This window comes from Neofelis nebulosa, chromosome 10, assembly GCF_028018385.1.
Source record: "Neofelis nebulosa isolate mNeoNeb1 chromosome 10, mNeoNeb1.pri, whole genome shotgun sequence".
Classification (NCBI taxonomy): domain Eukaryota; kingdom Metazoa; phylum Chordata; class Mammalia; order Carnivora; family Felidae; genus Neofelis; species Neofelis nebulosa.
The window spans coordinates 5549089-5573897 of NC_080791.1; the positions used below are offsets into that span (position 1 = coordinate 5549089).

The following is a 24809-nucleotide window of genomic DNA, read 5'->3' on the forward strand; positions in this document are numbered from 1 at the left end:
AAGCACTGCTACTAAACATAGAAACACTTTATTTTTATTATTATTATTATTTTTAATGTTTTTATTTATTTTTGAGACAGAGAGAGACAGAGCATGAGCAGGGGAGGGGAAGAGAGAGAGGGAGACACAGAATATGAAGCAGGCTCCAGGCTCTGAGCTGTCAGCAAAGAGCCTGACGCAGGGCTCGAACTCACAGACCGTGAGATCATGACCTGAGCCGAAGTCGGACGCTCAACAGACTGAGCCACCCAGGCGTCCCAAACATAGAAACACTTTAATAGTACATTGCAATAGTATCTAATGACTGATGACAGACTGTGAAAAATCTTTTACCCTGGGTATTTAAAATGTCAGGGAAGCAATCAAAAAAATCACAGTCTACAGGAGAGATTATGTCAATGATTGATGAGGCTTCTGAATTCCATGAACGTATTTGGGAAGTCCAAAACTGCCCTAAGAGTAAAGGGATTACAAGAAGGAAGGTGTATGTGGAGTGTACCTGTCATTTACGAGAGCATCAGGAGATTAACAAGCAATACAAGCAGTCAGCAGTTTTATCATTTTCATGGTGTGGAAACACGTGCTCTCATTCCTGCATATTTTTCTACAGGGAAAACAATAAGATGATCTGGAACGTAGAGGCATGAATCACCTGTTCTGAGACCAATTCCCTGCAGTATTAGGAAAATAGAGTAGGATTATGTTCAGACACTATTCTAATTTCATCTACAAGATCCTTAGTGCTACATTAGGTCAATAAGCAAGACCACAGAATGAGGAAATGCACCCCATAGATGGGCTCTACTCTGGACACTGATTACATGTATAAAATTTGGTGCTTTCATGAGTGAGGTTAAGGGAAAAAACACACTTAAGTATAAAAACAGACTACAGGCTCTTATTCAGGTGTTTTAGTTTGGGTTTGGATTTTTTTTAACTGGGGCTACAACCAAGTAGTAATAAAAAGTCCCTTTGGACTTATCTATCTTAATTATAATTTTATTCAACAGCTTTTAGAAATATTTCATTTTGATATAATCTCAAACTTAGAGGAAAGTTGCAAGAATAGTACCAAAACTCCCTTTTTCTTTAACAATTTATCTCATCTGTCTTATTCTCATTCTCTCTCTCTCTCTCTCTCTCTCACACACACACACACACACACACACACACACACACACACACACACATACACACACACAATTTGAGAATTAAGTGGCACAGGTCCTTTCCTTTACCCCTAAATACTTCAATGCATATTTCCTAAAAACAAAGATGTTCCCTTACATAACCACAGTACAATTTTGAAGATGAGGAAATTTAACTTTGGACAATATTATCTAATCCACAGTCCATATTCCAAATTCGTTTAATGGCCCAATAATGTTCTTCATGGCTCTTTCCTAGCACAGGATCCAATACGGGATTATTCGCTGCATTTGTCTAGTATATTTAGCTTTCCTTCCTCTGAAACAGTTCCTCAGCCTTTGTCCTTCCAACAGTACTTCCCAGACACCTACTCTTCCAGGCCCCCTGCCTTGTTGGTGTGGTTACAAAGGATTAATACAGCACCTAACCACTAGGTACCCACAGTCAAGGTGGAGAGGAAGACCTGGAGACAATCAGGAAGCACACCATGAAATGTGCTTTAATAGAAGGATAAGCAGATTCCTCCCAACTTTATCAGTTCAAAACCCTTGCTCTCTAGATCCTTATTTTTTTCTATCTTCATAGAAGAATACTTGTATAGCCAGAATCGTCATTAGCAAAAATTATTTGTAAAATGTCTTTTAGTTCAAGGAACTGGCCAAAGTTGTGTGTGTGTGTGTGTGTGTGTGTGTGTGTGTGTATGTGTGTGTGTGTGTGTGTGTATGTATATATATGAATAAGGAGTATTATATGTACATGATACAGTATATACACAAACAGTGTGTGTGTGTGTGTGTGTGTGTGTGTGTACACACACATACAGTAGTTTACGGTAACACATGCACACACACACACACACCAAGTTGGTTTTTCTTTTCTTTTCTTTTTTAAGAAACAGGGATGGTTCTTTTAAATAGGACATGTGTTAAAATTACTATTTTCAGACACAAAAAAATGTGACCTGGTAAAAAGAACTATGTTTTTTTCCTATAGTTAGAAAAGTTATATTCAAACCAACCTCAATCATTTATTAGCTAAGTGATCTTGCGTAAGTCACAATGTGGGCTTTAATGAGTTCATCCATAAAATGGAATGACAACAGTTAACCATAGAGGTTAACGTTTAACAGAGTACAAAATAATATACATTCAAGTTTTTATAAATAGTAAAGCACTATGTAATTTATAGATGTGTGTCTATATACACGTCCACAGATATACTTATGTACATAGGTGTGTGTGTGCATTAGACAGAGCATGAGAATGAGAGGGAGAAAGCCAAGGATGCATTTGATTTAGGATTTTTTAAAAACACAGTTCTCCAGGGGCGCCTGGGTGGCTCAGTCGGTTAGGCGGCCGACTTCGGCTCAGGTCATGATCTTGCGGTCCGTGAGTTCTAGCCCCGCGTCGGGCTCTGTGCTGACAGCTCAGAGCCTGGAGCCTGCTTCATATTCTGTGTCTCCCTCTCTCTGACCCTCCCCTGTTCATGCTCTGTCTCTCCCTGTCTCAAAAATAAATAAACGTTAAAAAAAAAAATTTAAAAAACACAGTTCTCCCGATTACCACATAGAGGAATTTTGAATCCCAAATTTCTCAGCCTATTTGGGGATGGTGTTCCCACTTCTCTTAAAATGGCTGTCTTTCATTCTTCTCATTAAGTACACAAGTTCTATTCTTCACATCATGTGGTTTTCCCATGAGCTTCTGAAAACTGGCAATGCCAGGACAGCAGAGATTATGTTTGCCTGAGTCACTGTCAAATCTCTAGAACCAGCAGAGGCCTGATAGGTTGAGAGTACTCACCAAATGTCTGTGGTATGGGGAATACCAGTTGGGACCTTTTCTTGTCCAAAATACCGACACAGCATCACTGCCTTTCTCTTGAAGCAATCGCTACTGAGACATGAGTGGAGAAACCTGAACTTTTATCAACTGCCTTCACATTAGGGTAAATGATAAAAAGAAGGAAGGAAGGAAGGAAGGAAGGAAGGAAGGAAGGAAGGAAGGAAGGAAAGAAGGAAGGGAAGAAGGAAGTTCATTCTTGAAACTGTGAATCCAGAAATACCATTGAAACACCATAGTCCTGTAGAAATTCCATTCGAATTGTTTAAAAGAATTAAAAACTATTATCACTAACACAATTAATTAGTTAAGCCCTTCCCACCTGCTTTTACGTTCCATGGTCTTATTTTTCTTCTCAGTACCTATCACTCTCAAGTCACTGTTTTTGTTATTTGTGATTTTTTGTTGTCTGTCTCCCCAATTTGTTTATCTCCCTGCTCATCACCAACACCTAGAATGGTACCTCAAGATAGTAGATATTCATTAAATATTTGTACTGACAGAACAAAGTATTTGAAAATTCTTTTATAAGACACTGCCTACAATATTATATATATATATATATATATATACACACACACACACATACATAATACACATATCACTAGATTAATAAACGTTTCCTGTATTTAATACAACTAAAACCCCAATGATCATGTAGAACCTTAAACTAAAGAAGTTTTATAGATTTGTAACAAGTTAGGGTCTCCTGATGAATCAATCCCCATCTAAAACAGTAAGTTTCCATGTGGCATGCAAGCAAAAAGTAATAACAAATTAAGAGACGCCAATTTTTAAATGCAGATTTTCCTTGTTCCTTTTCACTGATACGTAGGACTGAGAATCAGAATAGTGAAAAAGAAAGGGTATGAAAGCATAAAAATAAATGAACAAGAGTATGAAGCCCCAGACATGAGTAAAGAAGTGACCAGCGGTCAGATGTGGCAGGAAGTACACAGAATGTGGAGAAACAGAACGAAAAGTAGAAAACTGGGGCACCTGGGTGGCTTAGTCAGTTAAGAGTCCGACTTTGGCTCAGGTCATGATGTCGCAGTTTGTGGGTTCAAGCCCCGCATCAGTCTCTGTGCTGACAGCTCAGAGCCTGGAGCCTGCTTTGGATTCTATGTCTCCCTCTCTCTCTGCCCCTTCCCCACTCATGCTCTGTCTCTCTCTCTGTCTCTCAAAAATGAATAAATGTTAAAAAAAATTTTTTTAATATTAAAAAAAAGAAAAAGAAAATTGAAGGCAACCAAGGGTATTTTCAGTCAAAATGTTTCTGGGCACTAGTCAGCACCATAACTCTTAAGAATCAGGATCATTTTTCAGTGCTCTGCATGTCCTCAGGGTGAAATCCCTCTTGGTCTCGCCTTTGTAAAGACCCTGCTCCGCTCAATGAATCACTCCCCTCAATGAAATCTCACAGACCAGTATCAACTTCTCTTTCCCATGGCAGCTGCAAACTCACTCTACTGCCCACTTAATTTCCCCCTAGGCTAACTGTCTTCTGGTGATTACTTGAATTCGAGTCCTGATATTATGGGGGATAAAAATGTTAATAAAGCTATCATTTTACTAAAACTATGACCAACAATTTCTGATGTTGGATGAACCACCTACCATATGTCTTTGCAAAGTTAATGACATAGGATAGAGAAAGGGAGAACTGACCCATAACTCATATATCCATTTATGCAGGGATGAGAGAAAATCGGGGGAAAAAAAGCAACATGATATCATAAATGTATGATGAAGATGGGCAGTCGAAGTCAGCAGTGCTCAGCATCAAAGATACCCGGCAAAGAGAAAAGAGAAAGCCTGGCTATAGCAGAGAGCATCTAGCAAGAGGCATTAAACCTTTACCTGGAAGGCAAAGGGCATAGAAGGGAAGCCGGGCCCCAGGTCCTGCTTGGGGTTCAAAAGCTGAGTTGAAAGTCATAGGCAGAAGTAGAGTAAGTCAAAGGAACTGAAAGTTGTCCAAGGCAGCAACCCACTCTCAAAAAGAAGACAGAAAGAGAATCCCAGGTTCTAGAACCTCGGGTAGCAGAATTGTAACTTGGTACCAAATTCCCTATGAATTCAATGAAGTGTCCTAAGCACACCTGGCCAAGAGCAGGGTTAGCCTTGGAATTCAAGTATCAAGACATGCCTGCACACCAGGGCTCTCTTGGGAGCTGATTTTTAAACAAATTCTTGGTCCCCATCCTAGACATGATGAATCAGAGGATCTGTTGTTTACAGAGTATCTAGTTTACACAATATATGGTGGCTGCAGGCTGGTTTTTTAGTTTGGTTTTAGTCTGTCTTTTGTTGTTGTTATTGTTGTTGTTGTTCTTGCTAATGTCTCCAGATGATCCTACTGAACCATCATAGAAGAATCCACTGTTTTAGACTCTGGAGTAGAAATGATCACTTGTGGGATTAGCATTCAAATCAATAATGCAAAACACATCTCCCTAGCAAAGGCAAAAGCATTAATTCATTAATGTTAAAACAAAAATACAAATTTTTGGAGTTGGCTTTTCCTCTTTTTTCCCCTCATCTGGCTCTGAACAATATTCAACTTGACCAGTGTGTCTGAGTCAGGAATTACCTCAGCTTCCTCGCGTTTGAAAATCACATCTGTTTCTTCTTCAACTGCCTCCTGTCAGGGCTCCACTGGTTCCTTTTTGCATCTTTTGCCAACACTTCCCTTACCTTAAATAACCTTCTATCCATACCATCCAGGATACACCTCTTTCATGGGGGACTCACCACTGTGGTTCTTCTGACTCCCATTTTCTGTGTGGTAAGTGAAGCCCGATCCTTCATGTCCCCAACCACTGTCTCTCCAACAACCTACCCAACCAGATCCAGACGGCACACTGGTGGGAAACAGTGTACCAGCTGCCTATTAAGACTACAATAAAATTCACTTGTATCACAGGCTGCTAGTATTTCCAGGTCTACATCTTCTCTTTCCACACAGAAAATTTACCATTTCTTTTAATATTTATTTTTGAGAGAGAGAGAAAGAGAGCGAGAGAGAGTGAGAGCGAGAGAGAATGTATTCTCACATGAGTGGGGGAGGGGCAGAGAGAGGAGAGGTAGAGGTGGGGTACGGAGAATCCCAAGCAGGCTCTGGGCTGACAGGAGAAAGCCCGAGGCAGGACTCGAACTCCCGAACCATGAGATCACAACCTGACCCAAAGTCGATGTTCAGTTGACTGAGCCACCCAGGCATCCCCAGAAATTACCATTTCTTATTTCAAAGCTAAGACCAGAGTTGGTGGAAATCTAGGGTAAAAAACATGATAGGGAAAAAAATTGGAATTTGGGGTTCAGTCATGCTATATCTGAAATGAATCTCCTCTCACACACACTACCTATCATTAGGGGTAACAGAAATAGGGAGATAGGATTCTAAAGCATCTAGAGAATTCATCCAGGATACAGAATCCTCCCTAGATCCCCACATGGAAAATAGAGCATATGGGAATCTTTAGCTGAGAAGGCTCATGAAAAACAAGAGAGTAATATTTTGCTTTTTGAATATAGACTAACAGTGAGATAATAAAAGGAATGTGCCATACATAAAAAGCCCTAATTTAAGTAACATTTTTATTGTGACTCATAAAACTCTACTCACCAAATTAATTTAAACAGCTGATAGAAATGCTGTCAAAAACACTTAAAACTGACTGAAAATCTGAACTCATGGCAAATAAGAATGACAACTCATCTAGCATAGAACCTAGGATGCTTGAATTTAACTCTAATCTTTGTCAATTTTCATTAATTTTCAGGATAATTAAATTGCATGTTATAAAAATGCACAGTTGAGTCAAAGTCAGAGTTCTGTAGCAAAGAGCAATGAAAACAGAAAACAAGGTACCAAATAAAAAAGAAAAAGTACACCTACAGGTAGAAATGATGAATCTGACAAATAAAAGTCATCAAATAAAAAGGAAAAAGTGAAGAGAGAAGGAGAGGCAGTGTGTTCATTTGAGTTTAAAAGACTCAAAAAAATAGGGGCACCTGGGTTGCTCAGTCAGTTGAGCATCTGACTTGGGCTCAGGTCATGATCTCACAGCTCCTGAGTTCAAGCCCAGCATCAGGCTTACTGTTCTCAGCATGGAGTCTGCTTCAGATCCTCTGTCCCCCTCTCTCTCTGCCCCTCCCCCCTCTCATGGTCTCTATCAAAAATAAACATTAAAAATAAGTAAATAAAAATAAAAGATTCAGGGGCGCCTGGGTGGCTCAGTCGGTTAAGCGTCCGACTTCGGCTCAGGTCACGATCTCGCGGTATGTGAGTTCGAGCCCCGCATCGGGCTCTGTGCTGACTGCTCAGAGCCTGGAGCCCGTTTCAGATTCTGTGTCTCCCTCTCTCTCTGACCCTCTCCCGTTCATGCTCTGTCTCTCTCTATCTCAAAAATAAATAAATGTTAAAAAAAAATTTTTTTTTAATAAAAAATAAAAAAAATAAAAGATTCAAAAAATAGTATTTACATTAAAAAAGGAAATGTGCCAAATCATGATGAACTCGCTTCACAAAAATGAGATCCAAGTCTGACGTATGAAATGATACAGGCTCACGCACCTCTTTCTCACATAGTAAGGAAAGAATCAGAATTCCTTCTAACTCAGAGAAAAAACAAAAATAGCCATTAGGCTTTTGCAATAGAGCAGTTGAGGGGTCAATAAACAAATCTGGAGACTCTCACATGTGAGCCTCAGCCTCGCCATCCCCACGAGCTCATGTGTGAACCTCTGCAAGCAGCCTGGCCTATCTGTGTGATTTCTTCTGTTCTAAGTCAGACCTAGCTTCTTTTCTTCCTTCCTCTCCATCTTCCTTCCTCCAGTTCATTCATTCTTTCGTTCTTTCTTTATTTTTTCCTTCCTTTCTTTCCTTCCTTACTTCTTCCCCCCTCCCTCTTTCTTTCTTTCTTCCTTTCTTGAATGTTGCAGATATTAAGTGAAAGTGATACCATCTCCTGAGAAGAGGGATGGGAGGTTGTTGAAGAGGACTGACAAACCTGCTCGGAAGAATGACCAGAGTAATAGGAGGTTTAGTGAAGTGAATGACTCACTGGTCCGGATGGTGTTGAAAGGAATTCAAATTACCGCCCTCTGGGGGCTAGGGGTGCATAAGGACATTGATCAAGACTGTTTGTGGGTATCTTCAAATTTGAACACCTCCAACAAACAGGATTACAAGTGATGTCACCTAGAATTTACACCCAAATTCCTAATTTCATTTCATTTCCCACTGTGTAATGCTGGCTAGCTCCATTTTAGAGACTTATTTTTTACCAAAGCAAAGATAAAGAGTCTACCCATTAGTACCATGGGCAATTTCTGCTATGATTGAGAATTTCCAAGCAGTTTCTCCATTCAGTCATAAAATCTTGAAAAAGCACTAAGGATGACAAAACAGGAGGCAAAATTCTTTTCTCTTTTGTTGATGTTGAAATTGTAAGAAGACAGCAGGGGCGGTTTTGTTTATGAAAACTTCAAGGGAGGGACAGTCAGTTGGGCATCTGACTCTTGATCTCAGTTCAGGCCATGATCTCAGAGTTCATGAGATCAAGCACTGCATCAGGCTCTGTGCTGACAGTGCAGAACCTGCTCGGGATTTCACTCTCCCTCTCTCTCTGCCCCTTCCCTGCTCGTGCTCTCTCTTGCTCAAAATAAATAAGTATTTTTAAAATATAAAAATAAAACTTCAAGAGAAAAGGCACATCAAGTAGAAGGAATAAATTTTTTTTAAAAATCTAACAATACCAATTTCTGTATAGGATGTGTAGCAAATGGTACAGCCACTTCGGAAGACACCTTAGTCGTTTCTTACACAGCTAAACAAAGGGCAGAAATCACACTCCTGGGTATTTACCTAACTAGTTTGAAAACTTATGTCTCCACAAAAACCTGTGATTGAATGTTTGTAGCAGGTTTATTCATAATTTCCAAACACAGAATCAACCAAGCTGTCCTTCAAGAGATGAACAGAGATGCCACCTGTGGTCTATATGTATGATGAAATACTCTTCAGAGATCAAGAGGAATGAACTATCGAGGCACACAAAGACATCTATTAACCCTAAATGCATACTGTTAACAAAAAAAACCAATGTAAAAATGTTAAATTTCGTGTGATTCCATTTAGAAGACACCCTAAAACAGACAAAAACTACAGAGAAACAAACATATCAGTATTTGCCAGGGATGTGGTGCAAGGAGGAGGGCAGGGCTGAATGGGTAAAGTGCAGGGGATTTTTTTCTAACAGTTAAAGTATTCCGTATGATACTGTAATGGTGGATGGTGGATACATGACACTGCACTTATCAATACTGATACGATTTTCCAGCACAAAATGTGAACTTTAATGCATGCCAATTTAAAAATACACACATACACACACGTGCACACACACACACACACACACACACACACACATACACACAGATCCAAGAATCACAGGACAAAATTAAGAATGTGATTAAATAATGGAACTGTATTATAAATGGAGGAAAAACTCCTCACTGGAGGTGGTAGGGGGTTAAGGTGCTGACCTAAGTAACATGGGAAATGAGTAGAGTCTAAAACTCCATACATAACTTCATACCCCAAAAATGCACAACACTACACTCTGGTTGATAAAACATTTTCCCCACAAGAGTGTGTGTCAACAATTCTGAAACAACTGAAACAACTGTACGTGTAAGCTGCAAGTGAACAATTAAGTGGATGGGATGCCTAAGGAGAGCCAAGTTTCCCGCTGTTGCAGTAAGAGGTTACAGACAAGCAAGGGGAATAAGCTAAAACATTCCATGCGGTTGGATCACTATGGACTCACATTTAGCATAATCCAGAGATGATGCACACAGAAACACTGACAGAGAGGCATATATACAGGAGTTAGTACACACATAGGTATTTTCCTGCTCTGTCAGCTGAGGGGGCCTGAAAGGAAGAATATCCCAGCCGCAGTAAGTACTCCGAGTGCCCAGATTTGGGTTTCTAACACCATTCTCCAATCAAAGGACTCCTCGGATTAACAGCTGATTCTAGGCCTGAGGCAGAAAATACACACGATGAGCCTGGAGCATCTTGTAGTGCTATCAAGTGAGGAACTGTTCAACACACACACACACACACACACACACACACACACACACACAGTGATGGGCATATGTCCAAGTACACAGCAGACAATTGCAAGACCTGACCAGTACTCTTCAAACCTGCTAAAGTCATCAAAAACAATGAAAATCTCAGAAACTGTCAGATGAAGGAGTCTAAGGAGATACAACAACTAAGTGTAATACAGTATCTTACATGCAAGTCCGGAACCGAACAGGTAAAAGCCAAGGATATCTGAATAAAGTGTGGAATTTAGTCACTAATAATGTATGAATATCAGTTCATTAATTGGGACCAAAGTACCATATGAATATCAAGACATCAATAATACAAGAGAGAAGTTTGGAATATGTGATAACTCTTCTATAAATATCGAACTATACTGAAATTAAGAATTTTTAAAAATATAAAGGTTAGAAAAGAAAAACAAAGACCTACCTACTGAAAATTTCAGGACAGAGAACAATAGTTGGAAGAATCCACGATGTGAGAAGTTGCCCTCCCATACAAAGAAGTGCCAGACAGAAAGTTGGTGATGACAATGAGGCAACGTAAAAGAGAAAAACAAAGACCCCCCAGAAAAGGGGGAAGAAAAATGACAGTCAGGTTTTTCCAGTAAGGAAGAGAAGCTAAGTATGGAGAAATCCAGCAGGACAATGGGAAAAGACCAGTTATAAGATACAGAAAAAAAATGTTCCTAAAATAAAACAGATGATCTACAGAAAGAGAGAAAACCTCCCCATCTCTGTGGATACGCCTATATCTTCTAAAAGTGATGTGCATGATTGAAGATTCAGTTATTAGTGTTTATTTTACATGCAGGAGCCAGTGTCCACCCTCAGCAGTCTTCCTCCTTTTCAGACTGACCTGCCACATCTCATCACTGCATGTAAATTATGCAAGCAGAAAGTGAAAAACACAGGTTCCTTCCAATTTACATAGACCCACTATTCAAGATCTCTGTTAGGAATTAAATTGTGTTATTAATTTGGGTCGCCTGGGTGGCTCCATCGGTTAAGCGTCTGACTCTTGATTCTGGCCCAGGTCATGATAGGGCCCTGCGTCCAGCTCTGTGCTGTGAGGAGTATGCTTGGGACTCTGTCCCTCCCTCTCTCTCTGCCCCTCCCCTGCGTGCACAGTCTCTTCCTCTCAAAACTAAACATTTTTAAAAAACCATGTTTAAAAAGAAAGAAAAAAGAAAACAGTTTGTGAGTTTGAGCTCCATGTCAGGCTCTGTGCTGACAGCTCAGAGCCTGGAGCCTGCTTCAGAATCTGTGTCTCCCTCTCCCTTGCCCTTTGCCGCTTGTACTCTCTCTGTCTCTCAAAAATAAATAAATGCTAAATTTTTTTTTAATTTTTTTTAAATTGTGTTAATACATGTTATTAAATGAGATAATGTAACAACTTTCCTAATGAGATACTGTGACCATGTTCCTAAACTTTAATAGGCAGCACCCACTAAAACAAAATCAATGGCCTAAGAAACACAACTTTTAGAGGCTTTGTGCCCCACCAGTGATGTCCAACATAGTAAGTTAAGCCACTTAAAATACCAAGATCGGCTTGAAATCTTGCAGCCAGCAGAACTGGCATGTCATTTACTACAGTTTAACTGTGAGGCCTTGTCTGTGTCTTGAGGACAAACGCATCAGCCTTCTTTCGCACTGTCAACTCCTGAAATCTAGACAAATACTGTTTCTAAACTGACAAGGGTCCACATTGTAAAGAAACTGCACTCTCCTCAACACCAGTGGGGAACGTTGTCGATACATGTCACGTGCAAGCACATATCGAAAAGCAGTGAACTAAGTACAATTCACACAATTCAGAGAGACTTGTGCAATTCGCGATAGAGAAGTGACATAAAGCCCAATTTGGTCGTGATTCTGGAAGACCGCGCAAAGCCCTGGAAAGAAAGCCCTGTGGTTCGAATCAGACTGACCTGGGTTTAAACCCTGCTTCTATGGCTTCTCATCCCTGACAAAGGAACCTAACAAGTTAACATCTCAAAATATCCATTTCCTCACCTGCAAGAGTGAGCAATGGAGTCTCCCAGGGCTGATGCAAACTTTTGTTTTGTGTAGCACTTGTCATGCATCAGGCTGCCTTAAGCACTTTATATAAATTAACTTATTTACTCTTCCTAACAACTGTAGGAGATACGTGGTTATATTACCATCATTTTACAAAATGGGAACTATAAAGTACAGAAAGGCTGGGTAACTCGTTCCAGCTCACACAGCCACTAAGTAGGTAAGCTGCATGTTCAACCCAAGTAGTCTGGTTCATTTTTGCCCTAAACCGTTAGTATATCAGAATACCATTATTAAAACAATTAATAAATCAAGTCTCCTCCAACCACCTTCTTTCTTTTTTTTTTTTAAACGTTTATTTATTTTTGAGACAGAGAGAGACAGAGCATGAACGGGGGAGGGGCAGAGACAGAGAGGGAGACACAGAATCGGAAGCAGGCTCCAGGCTCTGAGCCATCAACCCAGAGCCCGACGCGGGGCTCGAACTCACGGACCGCGAGATCGTGACCTGAGCCGAAGTCGGACGCTTAACCGACTGAGCCACCCAGGCGCCCCCAACCACCTTATTTCTAATCCATTTCTTTAAATACTGACATGATTTACTTAATGAAAGAGAAAAATTATCCATTACTAAGTGACATTAACAAGAACTATATTAGAATTTATCTATTACTGTCTATCTTAATTCATCAATAAAAATGTTAAGTGATTATTGCACCAGCGAGTTCTCCAAGATTCCATATATGTTAATCAAAGAATGGTTCAGTGAATGGGAGAATGTGTATGAGTTATTCCAAGAAAACCCCCAAAGTAATCTTAACCCTAAGTAAGGCTAACTAATCCTTCACAGTTTTATGGTCAATTAGCAAGGCTGCTAACACGCACACTCCGAGGCACAAGAAAACCAACCTAACAGTTAACATACAAACAAATTATTGCTTATAAAAAATAAAAGGGTCCCTATCAGCTAATGATTCTGGAATGGGGAGCACTTTACAGTGAGCTCTGCATTCAGAGTATTTCTGAGTCCCCAAGACTAAGAGAAAGCTGTAATGTGTAAGCCCCAAAGGCCATCTCCTTCATCCTCCTCATCAGCTCCTTCCCAACAAATATCCCCCTGACCTCACTTTGATTCTGACCTAACATGTGCTAAGTTTTTTGAAGATAATAAAGCCCCACTCTAACAGACAACCTTTAAAAAGAGAGACAACTTGGGGCCCGTGGGTGGCTCAGTCGGTTAAGCGTCTGACTTTGGCTCAGGTCATGATCTCACGGTTCGTGGGTTTGAGCCCCACGTCGGGCTCTTTGCTGACAGCTCGGAGCCTGAAGCCTGCTTCTGATTCTGTGTCTCCCCCTCTCTCTGCCCCTCCCCTGCTCACGCTCTGTCTCTCTCTGTCTCTCAAAAAGAAATAAATGTAAAAAAAAAATGTTTTTAATAAAATAAAATAAAAAGAGAGACAACTTAAATGAATATTCTTTCACTATTCATGTCCTTGTGATTATATCGAGAGGAAATGCACTTAGCAAAAGCAGCATGAAACTCTACTTTGTGAACACCCAGTAAATAACTGGTGCTTACTGAAACAGCAACCTCAAGTTTGCTCCAGGTCGTTAGGAAGTGAATTCCCTAGAGCACCCATCTCTGATTTCTATCCTACTGCGCGAGGACTTTTTCTGACACCACCATCACCTCCACCTCAGGGCACCAGATGCTCTCCAACCAACACATCCCCAGTCCCCCCAGCACAACTAAAACTGGTCAGAGCTGCAACAGCCACAGCAAAGTATGGGACCAAACTTAATGCCACATTAATACTGTTTTTCTATCTGCAAAGCTAAAAGGGAGCTGTGGGGAAGGCACTGCTCTGGCTTGATTAAAGACTGGTCAGCCTACATATTTAGGCAGATACACCATGGATGCCCTTCTGAACAGGGATGGTTACCTTGTTGTAAGGAAACAATCGAGCACACAGAGTAGTCTGGGTGTCTGTCCTTCTGTCATTAAGGGTAGCCTGAATATCCAAGACTCTGCTTGGGTTGATAAGGAAAATTCAAAAGGATAAAAACAACTGGAACAGCCATAACCCTCATTTATTTTACATTGCCTTATGTGAGGAAGTTATGCCATTTAGACTGCCTCTCCCTTAGCTCTCCCTACTCAGTCAGGGCTTTATCACAGATGCTCCTTTGTACCGTTCAAGCATTCCAATTTCCGAGAAAATACTCAATGCCACACCTAAGAATATCAATACATTTTACTACTTAATTGGAGCTAAAAATGGGCCTTGCTGACTACGGCTGGAAAAGCCATAATTTTTCAGACAACTAAAATTAGATCATTTCGGTGAGCAAAAGACATATTCCAAATAAAGCAGTAAATTTAACACAAAAAGCCTCCAGCAGGGAGGGCATAGTTCACAACTATCTTTCTTTGGAGAGCCTTTCTCAGAGTTTAAAAGCCCCTTTGGGGTGCTGTCCTGAATTAGCACAGGGACTGCTGGAGCACCAATATGAGGCGATGGATGAGTATGAGCAGCCTGTACTTAATATTCCTAATTTGTAAGATGAGACAAAAGACAGCAACAACCAGTTTCTAAGCCAAGAGAAGAGAAATAAGTGAGAGAATGTTGATCTGGAAACAGTTCTGTCCCATTACTCGTAGGGGCGTGAACCACTCTCTAATGCACATGCATTTCCAGGGAGTCCTAGGACAGCAAGGATGAAACAAATGCATGGCAGAGGCCAAACTGGTTTTCTGCAGCAAGATCTTGCAGACCCCTCACGTCCTTCTTTTTACTGCAGGCCAACCACTCAACTCAAACTTCAACCTAAAAACCAGCAAATGATCAAACCGTCCAAAGGAGGACATGCTTAGTTGATAGGGTTATTTTGAAAGGAGAAAAATTGGCTTCTCTAGTCTTATTTTCTGACCTAGGAATTTAAATCTTTCCTGAGAAGAGGAAGTGTAAGTCACCTACAGATGAGCGAACAAACCCATTTCTCGTCTCTACCACAATGTCCTTGTTGGTTAAGAAGGTGAGAGAAGTAGGTGTTTCTCCATCGCAATCCACCCATATTCTAACCATGCTCCCCAAAATCAATGAACATAAATCATACTGTTGGAAAATCGCCCTCTGGTAGGATTTGAGGATTCCAGCAATCAAAATTCCTCTGAACCTGGTTGAGACTCTCCACTCCCATGCTAAACTCCCCCACTCAGAAGATAACTTCCTTTCTCATACAGTGTTTTTCTGTTCAAGGAGTTGATCAACTCTTACATTCTCATAAATAAACCCTAAGAGACTCTTAAATACTGAGAACAAACTGAGGGTTGATGGGGGATGGGGGAGAGGGGAAAGTGGGTAATGGACATTGAGGAGGGCACCTGTTGGGATGAGCACTAGGTGTTGTATGGAAACCAATTTGATGATAAATTATATTTAATATTAAAAAAATGATTGCACTGTGGAATTTAAATGTAATTTAAAAAGAGGAAATCTAAGCAAGCCTAGGTCAGTCATAGTGCAGTGACCTGTTGAAAACAAAGCTCTCACTGACTCTGACCAGTAAAGGTAAAGCTGTTACCTTCGTCCTCGGATAGCCTGTATTGCAAGAGTTATGAAAAGGCATCACCCAAAAGAGAACAGCTACGTCTTAGACACATAATCACCTGTTGGATCCACGCCAGTATCTGGTCGACAGATGGCAGGCATTTCATTTTATTCTTCAGACATTTAAATTTTACAAGATTGTGATTTTTAGATTTGAAGAACAACCCATTGTTACTAAGAGGGAAAAAAAATCTAGTATCTCGTGTCTAGGAAAACTTGCTATTTATGAAATCCAAACCCTGTTGTACAGTCACCTTCTAAATCATAAGCACCTCACTTAAAAACACTCTGTCATTGATATCCTCAGGTAGCAAGCATCCTGCCTGCAGCTCTTTTCATGCCCTACTTGAGCTGCAACTCAAGGCAACTCCAGGAGAGCAACTGAGCTGTGCTGGGCCAACAGTGCCCCCTGGTGGTTACCCTGTCAAACTGTCTGACCTCAAGGTGTGTGGGACTTGGGCACACCCACCTTCAAGGCTGTTGACATGCCTTGAGCACCTGCATAGATTTATCCTCAACATTTCCTCCCTGCTCTCACTCCATGATGGGCAAGGTGGGGAGCATATGACACGACAATGTGAGGGGCGGTGAAATCTTTAGAAACTGAGTAAGAGCAGCTTTCAAAATCATAAACGCCCCTTGCCAAGATTCTAATACATCACTTAGTGGGGCATCATCTCACGCCACCCCTGGAAAATCACAAGGTCTCAAGAGAAATAAATGTTACTGATGGAGTTGGATTTTTTCTTTTTTTTTTTTTTTTTTTTTAAATTTTTTTTCAACGTTTTTTATTTATTTTTGGGACAGAGAGAGACAGAGCATGAACGGGGGAGGGGCAGAGAGAGAGGGAGACACAGAATCGGAAACAGGCTCCAGGCTCCGAGCCGAGCCATCAGCCCAGAGCCTGACGCGGGGCTCGAACTCACGGACCGCGAGATCGTGACCTGGCTGAAGTCGGACGCTTAACCGACTGCGCCACCCAGGCGCCCCGGATTTTTTCTTTTTTTGTCATCCAGCTAAATTTATTCCATTTAAATGCCCATCTTTTATTGGAGATTAGACTTTCCTATTTTGGGGAGAGTTTAAATGTCCCTTTTTTATGAAATGGTGACATTACAACATGATCACTTTAACAAATTATCCTTACTTGGCCAAGTTCACCAACTTTATTTGGGTTTTTTTTTTTTTAACTGATGGACAATTCTTGAAAATAAAAAATCAGAAAAGTTTGGTTTTGGGTAATGACTGGCCCCTCTTCCCAGTTATTCTTATACCTTCTCTTCCACAATAATTAAGTTTACTGGGGTAGTAAGACATCCCTGCACCTGTACTAAGATTGAGGACAGTCAGTCCTTGGGTTCTTCTCACTGTCCATCACTCTCTTGCATGCATAATAGACAAACCACCCCTCACAAAAAGGTCCATGTTCTTAATAATTTGTGTTTACCTAGGATGAAAATCTTATCAATTGGCAGGTGGCATCACAGCTTGAGTGTAAAAGCCAGATCCACCTCTGGGAGTCAGATATGTTTAGAAAAATCTGGTAGAGTCATGGTTTGAGGTCACCTGGAATCTGTCTGTAGAAGGGACTCAGATGTCTCCAGAGAAAGCACCTACTCTAACAGGAAACAAAGTCAGGCAAACAAGTTTGCCCCAGTCTTCATCCATCTGATTCTGAGAGAGAGGAGATTCTGAGTTCTATATGGAGTCTGTCACTAAGATTTGTTGTTCCCTACCACCCCTCCCCAACACTCTATGGATCCCTGAGTAGTAAGGAAAAAGGAGAATTCCCAAAAAATTCAAAGAGCTATTTTTTCTTTTACTACAAACCTACAAAAGACATTACGGCAAAAAAGTATTTCTGCTCTGATATCTACTGTGCATGTAATACAAGGTAGCTCTCACACACCAAGAACATCATATAGTAAGAGAGCATGGCTCATTTATGGTGCCTGAAGGCAGCATGATTTAGTGTGCTAACACTCCTCCTTCAAAAACAGTCCTGCTGCCATACTACTGGCATCTTCAAGGTGGACACACACACACACACACACACACCACACACGGACAAAGACCTCAGTAGATGACCTGCCACCACCTCTGAGTGTAGAGTCCACTATGGGTACATGTGAGCCACCCTCCAGCTCCAACCAAGGCCTCTCACAAATACTGTTATGCCAATAATAGAGTGTGGGCTTGGACAGGAAGATCCCCAACTTCAGTCGAAGTTAAGAACCAGAGAAATATGGATTACAGGAGGCTGATACCAACATACAAATTCTGGGTTTCCCTGGCACGTGAGTATTCTTATTATGTTTTTCTACCTCCAAGGAAACGGCGTGCACGTAATTTGCACTTACACATCTCCAGGAGTGTCGAAATTAAGTCACTTGAAGACAAGGTCCTAGTCTTCATTTGCCTTAGTCTCCAAACCCCCCATCAGTAGAAAATGAAACATTTATACTTGACTTTCCCTTCTCCCCTCATTCTCTCTCAACCTATAAACATATAGTTAATATACCGAGTATATTAGCAGTGCATTGAAGGATTCCTGAGACGTCTTCAATACCCTCTTTGTTGGAACGGTCTGCATAGGAGCATCTGTTAGAGATATTGTGGAAATTCCTTTCTGCATCCCTGTAACTAAGAAGAAAACAAAATTAGCATACAGAGCAAATTTTTAAACCATCTGCAAATGCACTCATATATGCACACACAAGCACACGTACTCTGTGCTTTTAAAAATAACTGCATTTTAAAATAACTCAGGGTTTCAGACACCACTTCTGGCATAACCCGCCATTAACATCAGCATGAGCTGTGTGGATCAGGAACCAGAGGCCATCATTAATAAGACAGCTGTGTGTGGGGAAAAAAAATACATGAGGAGAACCAGAACATGTATCAGTTTGTACAGCTAGTGGTTTCCTTATCTGAGTGCTTCAGAGCTGCTGGTAATCTGTTTCTGTAAGGAAGATGCCTGGCAATAAAAATAATTAATGGTACTTACTTGGTGCACTGGTACTTTGTGAAAAGTCAACACGTCCTAACCTCTATCACAGCCCAGGACGCAGCAGTGTGGTGCATGGATAACAAATTAGCTAACGAACCACTTGGAGTCTGACAGAATTTGAATCATGCTCTTACCATTTTCTATCTGTGGGACTTTGAGCAAGTAACCTCATCTCTTTGAGTCTAACTCGCCCCCCTCATAAAATGGAGATCCGCTCCCCCACCACAGTTCCTGTGAGGAAAGAATTACAAAATGCCTGTGTAATCAGGTGATGCCTGGAACTTCTCCAGTTGCCTCTAGATTAGAGCGAAGGCACCAGAGCTGAAGACACTAGAGGCCTGATGCTCCCACATTCTACAAAAGTAGCAATTCCCTTCAGAACTTAAGAAATGACTGGAGGCCCTGCCATCGCCAGCTCACAGAAGCAAAGGAATAAAAAAAAAAATGAAAGCAAATCCTCAGAAGAAAAAGTAACTGGCCTAGGAGGAGAACACTGTTGTTATTCTTCCCTTGCCCTACAAGAAAAAGAGAAAGGACAGGTTTTCTGCAGAAGCCCAGTTGGGGAGAGAGGGGTCCGCCCCTGGTCAAGATGGGGCGCTGGGTACCACATTCCGCTGTGAACGTCTGCTGAGGTGGTATAATTCCTGATCATCCCTTGGTGCCTGAGTGGAGGGAGAAGGTTCCAGAAAGACTTATTAACAGGGAAAAGAAAGAGAGGCAAAATAGGAGCCGCCTACCATACCTCCATTTGGCAAGGCAAAAATTAGGCATTTCCCATGGGTCGGGGAGATACTAGGAAAGAGAAGAATGCTTGGGTTGTCCCCTCTTACTGCCTTCCCCAGCCAGAGGCTCCCAGCAGGAGAGAGATCCCACCAGCAAGACCATGAAGTATACTTCTCAGGGGCAAGAGTGGGGCATCTGAAATACCTTACTGAGGGTCTCCTAGCCAAGACAGGACTGTCACAGTCATCAGTGAATTTAAAAAGGTTGCCCCTATCTTCCATTTTACTCCTGCCTGATACATAAGAGAAAGGGACGTAGAAAGGGTTGGCCTGGACCACAGGAGTGAAATGCCCCAGGATACCCCTCTACTTGCATTCTGACACAGGCAGAGAGGGATGGAATGGGGAGAATGGATATGGGATTGACATGTGAACTCATCTGGAGTAGACTATAGACTCCCTGGAAGTTCTTGAAAATCAGGGCAATCCACCCAATATCACAGCGGACCCATCCCTGCATGTTTGAAGTAACTGAGAGAAAAAATAAGATGGCCTCAGGCTTGCACACTTCCCTGAGATCAGATCCCAACAAACCAGTTTGGCAAAATGCTCATTACAGTTTCCAGGATGCAGGAATCACTCAGTAAAAGGTAGAATGGGGAACATGGTCATCAAAAACAGACAAATACAGGATTGTTTGTAAAATCAGGCTCTCTCACTTTAATTGGACTGATCCTAGACAAAATGTTTTTTTCTCACAGCTTCAGTTTCCTTATCTACAAAATGAGCTTTATGCAATAATCTTATGAAACAGATGGTCAATATCCCATAAAATAAGAGATGTAAAGTGTCCAGTACATTGCCTCAAAAAGAGTAATCAATTAATAGATAATAGCTTTTATTTTTTTTTTTAATTTTTTAAGTTTATTTATTTTGAGAGAGTGTGTGTGTGAGCAGGACAGGGGAGGAGAGGGAAGGACAGAGATATCCAAGCAGACTCCACACTGTCCGTGCAGAGCCCAACTCAGGGCTCGAACTCAGTAACTGTGAGATCATGACCTGAACTGAAATCATGAGTAGAATGCTTAACGCACTGGGCCACCCACCCATGAGAAAAGATAATAGCTTTTATCTAACATTGTGTTTATCCATTCACATATTCTTTGTAAATATATGAAAAGGAAGCTATATCACTTTTTAGATAAAATGACGATAGCCACAAAATCTAATCATGACAGCCTAAGTAATAACATTAAGGTTTGTGTCCCAGAATATCCAGGGTTCACCTACTTCTAATGTTCTATGGAAATTATTCTAGTTTATTAATCCCTATTCGACTGTCAAAAGAAAAAAGAAGGTTGGCAATACAAAACAAACATGAGGCCCGCAGTGATAAAGGGAATGAGAGAATTTAATTTTAGATGACTATAGGAAAAGTTGTCCCAAATAATAAAAGAGCTTGGCAGTGGCCCCACCCGCGATATTAGCACAATGATGCTTCTTCTGGCAAAAAAGGCTCGAAATGAGTGGCAGTGTTCTGAATATACATTTCTTCAGGCTTCAGCTTTTAAAATATGTAACGATTGAACATTCCGTCTCAGGAAGATGGATCATCGCGTGTTTTCCAATCATGGGTTTAAAGAACTCTCTGTCTGCACCATCGTGGTAATCCACTTTGGTGAGCTGTAGACCAGGGGGAGTCATGAAGCACAAACGTGAGGACAGTCTGGGAGTGGCACTCTGGACGTCAGTATGTTGTTACCAGTTTAAAAATGAGAAAACTGAGGCTCGTTTTTGTTACCTAATGTGCCCTAAAGCATTCAAAGGCAGAATCAGACTTTAAATCTAGGAAACCTGGTATGTGGTAGGTCTCCTCCCAAAGCATTTTCTCATCCCTCTGCTCAGAGACCAGGAGGGACACAACATAATGGCAACAATGACATCAGAGGGAGAAAGTCATCATAAAGCAGACTTTCCTCAATCTGGGGTGCCTTTCAATTCTGACAGTGATGCCGGCCTGTCCCCTACTTACCCCTTCTGGCTCTGATTGTTCCTTCCACCACACTGTCCAAGAAGCGAGTCCAGCCCCTAGAAGCTGGAGTTACAGAAAGACTAACACAAAGATGTACACTCAGTGCCGCTTTTCCTCATATTGAGGGAAGAAGACTGTGCTGTATGGACAGGTGAGTGTGCTTGTGCAGAGTTTATATAAAAAAATTTAAAAATAAACTTACCACAAACTCAGCCTGACACACAGTAGTAGAACATTAAGCATAAAGGAGAAACTAAACAAATAAATCAGTAAAATTTATGCTATGCAGGAAAGGCTCTTGGATACTACAATTGTAATGGAACCTGGAGATTATTTCTACCCCTCATTTTAAGCCCCCTTCCAAGCATAATCTACTCTTATCCACTAGACACATACTTCTATGTATATACTTCCAGGGAGCAACTTTCTCATTTATTCACACTTCCCCAAGCCCCCCAAAAAACATGTTAGTCCCTCCTATGTACCAAGCAATTATAAAGGCATAGAAATATAAAAGAAAGTAATTTAGATAAATAAACAAGATAACATCAGCTATGATAAATTGTATGAAAAGGAATACCAGAGAGGAATAGAATACAAAATATCTGGGTTGGAGATGTAAGGAGGGGATGGAGGGCTTCTCTAGATTGGGTGGCCATGGGATGTTTTTCTGAAGATAATGATGTTTAAAAAGAGACCTGAATATTAAAAAAAAAAAAAAAAAAAGTAATCCATGTACCTATCTGGGGACAGGCCATTTCAAGAAAGTGGGATGGTATGTGCAAAGGTCCTGAGGCTAAGCAGGAGTTGAGAAGCCCACAGATGCCTGGCAGGGAGGGCGGGGAGTGACAAGGGGGAGTGGAAGAAGATGGAATCAGAGAGGTAAGCAGAGCCCAGATCACAGGCAAAGTTCATATTTTACTCTATCACAGGAAGCCATTAAATGGTGTAAAGCAAGGTTTTCACAGTGTGATAGCTGGCCCAGCAGCGTCAGCAGAATTATCTGGAAACTCATTAGAAACTCCCCACGAGTGCATGGGAGGCATGGGGTCAGAGTCCTGTAGGTGAGGTCCAGCCCCCTGGGTTTTAACAAGCCCGCAGGTGATTCTGATGCACCTTAACAAGTGAGAACCATTGGGCTGAAATGAGAAAGGGACATAATCTAATCTGATTAGTCACCTTTCTGTGGTGGACACAACGTTGAGGCACAAGACTAAGTGTCCAGGCCAGAAGCTGCCACAGCAACAGTGGGGATGCAGAGGCTTTTCCACACGGTATGAATAATTTTCACCCTCCTTTTTCCAGCCTGAACGGTCTCTGTGAATAACTGTGTGAACCAGAGAATGGACAAGCTGAGGACTAGAATAAATTTTTGAAGATGAAGTTCCTGGGGCACAGAGAGGCTGTCTCCCTGACAGAGGCTAGCGAGCTCCTCCCTTCCATCCTCCATCTGTGTGAGCCTTTCAACAGCTGCTCCCTGCATTCATGTCTCCATCTCGGAGACTAAAAAAGCCTCAGAGAGTTTCTGTGAACTACTTGTAAGAATTCATCAAGGACCAGCAGGCAGTCCTGAAGTTCTGATAAATAAAGCAGGTCCAAGGGCAGTTTTAAAGGATAAGAAAGGGAGGCTGGGAGGCCAGTGGTTAGAAGGGACTTAAGAAATTCACAACAGAAGGGCTGGGACCCTTCTGGACATGGATGGAGCTAGAAAGTTATGCTAAGTGAAATCAGTCAGAGAAAGACATACCATATCATGTCACTCGTATGTGGGATTTAAGAAACAAAACATATGAGCAAAAGGAAAAAAAAGAGAGACAAACCAAGAAACAGACTCTTGACTACCGAGAATACATTGACACACTGGTGGTCCCCCAAGGGGAGGGGGGTGGGGGATGAATGAAACAGGTGAAGGGTGCACTTGTGATGAGCACAGGGTGATGTATGGAAGTGAAGAATAACCATATTCTACACCTGAAGCTAACATAACACTGTATGTTAACTGCACTGCAATTACAATTTTGAAAAAAAGAAACCCCAGGAGGGCTAGCTCATACTCCTTACCATTCATCCCGATTCATCCTCCCAACTCAAGGCTCCTTAAAGCTGAATTACTTCAAGACAAACCTTGGGCAAAGCCCTATTTCAGAGATTTGGAAAACCATCGCTCTCCCAACCTCACCCTCTGCCGGAAACATGTAAACTAATACTCAGCAATTTTTACCAATTGCCTGAAATCCCTTTAACTGGAAGAAACACACTCCTTTTCAGTTAGAGATAAAAAGCCTTTAATTGTGTCTTTGAAAGAGGTACAACAGGCAGGTGTGAATACTGAATTCAAATGTTAATCATAATAGATGCTCTCCTTTTTCACTATTACAGAGAAATAGGAAGAAAGAGAGACAGATGGGTGGGGACACTGGGGCCAAGGGAAGAGGGAAGACAAAGTCAAGAAAGGCCAGTGTCACAATACTGCCACCAACATCTCTCTGTTCGCGTGCCAACGAATAAAGGCAGCGGGCACTGGTACTTCCAAGTCCTCAGAAGTCACTCAGGTGAAAATGTGTTAACGGGTCTCTTTGGAGACAGCTGGACATCAGGATGCCTCTTTATCGGAGTCACATGCACGGTTTTCCTTACACTGTCTCTAAGAAACAGAACTACCAAAGACTATTTGGAGGCCAAGAATCACCACAGGCTATGTCTACAAGGAAAGAGGGAGCAGGAGAGTTGAGGCAATGGCTGAGATAAAAGAGAACGCCCTCTTACTAATGGAAAAAAGACTTTTCTCCTGAATACGGTAACATAGTCTAGGTAACTACTCTGATCACAGTTACAAGATTCCTGCTCCAATCTGCCCTGAGGACATAAGTTCAGTTCACAAATGAGCCTTTCATCAGTTACCATTTCATTTCAAAAGAGAGGGCATTTGCAATTCCAGGAAATGATTTGTTTTTTGGTTACTGGTATTGTGTTTAAAATATTAAAAATACTCATTGCCAAGTAGTATTCCATTGTGTATATAAACCACACCTTCTTTGTCCATTCATCACTTGATGGACATTTAGGGTCTTTCCATAATTTGGCCGTTGTTGAATGTGCCGCTATAAACATTGGGGTACAAGTGCCCCTATGCATCAGCACTCCTGTATCCCTGGTGTAAATTCCTAGCAGTGCTATTGCTGGGTCATAGGGTAGGTCTATTTTTAATTTTTTGAGGAACCTCCACACTGTTTTCCAGAGCGGCTGCAACAGTTTGCATTCCCACCAACAGTGCAAGGGGGTTCCCCT

General features: G+C 41.4%; 1 protein-coding gene and 1 long non-coding RNA gene across 2 annotated transcripts in view; one reads left to right on the forward strand and one right to left on the reverse strand.

Annotated features, from left to right (window-relative positions):
• GUCY1A2 (guanylate cyclase 1 soluble subunit alpha 2) overlaps positions 1-24809 on the reverse strand; it is a 339638-nt gene that overhangs the window by 281786 nt on the left and 33043 nt on the right. Inside the window, exon 3 of the mRNA XM_058686628.1 lies at positions 18276-18397. Within this exon, the coding sequence (XP_058542611.1) occupies positions 18276-18397 (122 nt within the window). The remainder of the gene's footprint in view (positions 1-18275; positions 18398-24809) is intronic.
• Positions 21494-23127, forward strand: LOC131486754 (uncharacterized). Its single transcript, XR_009249435.1, has 2 exons — positions 21494-21672; positions 22827-23127. It is a non-coding gene; the product is annotated as an uncharacterized LOC131486754 (long non-coding RNA).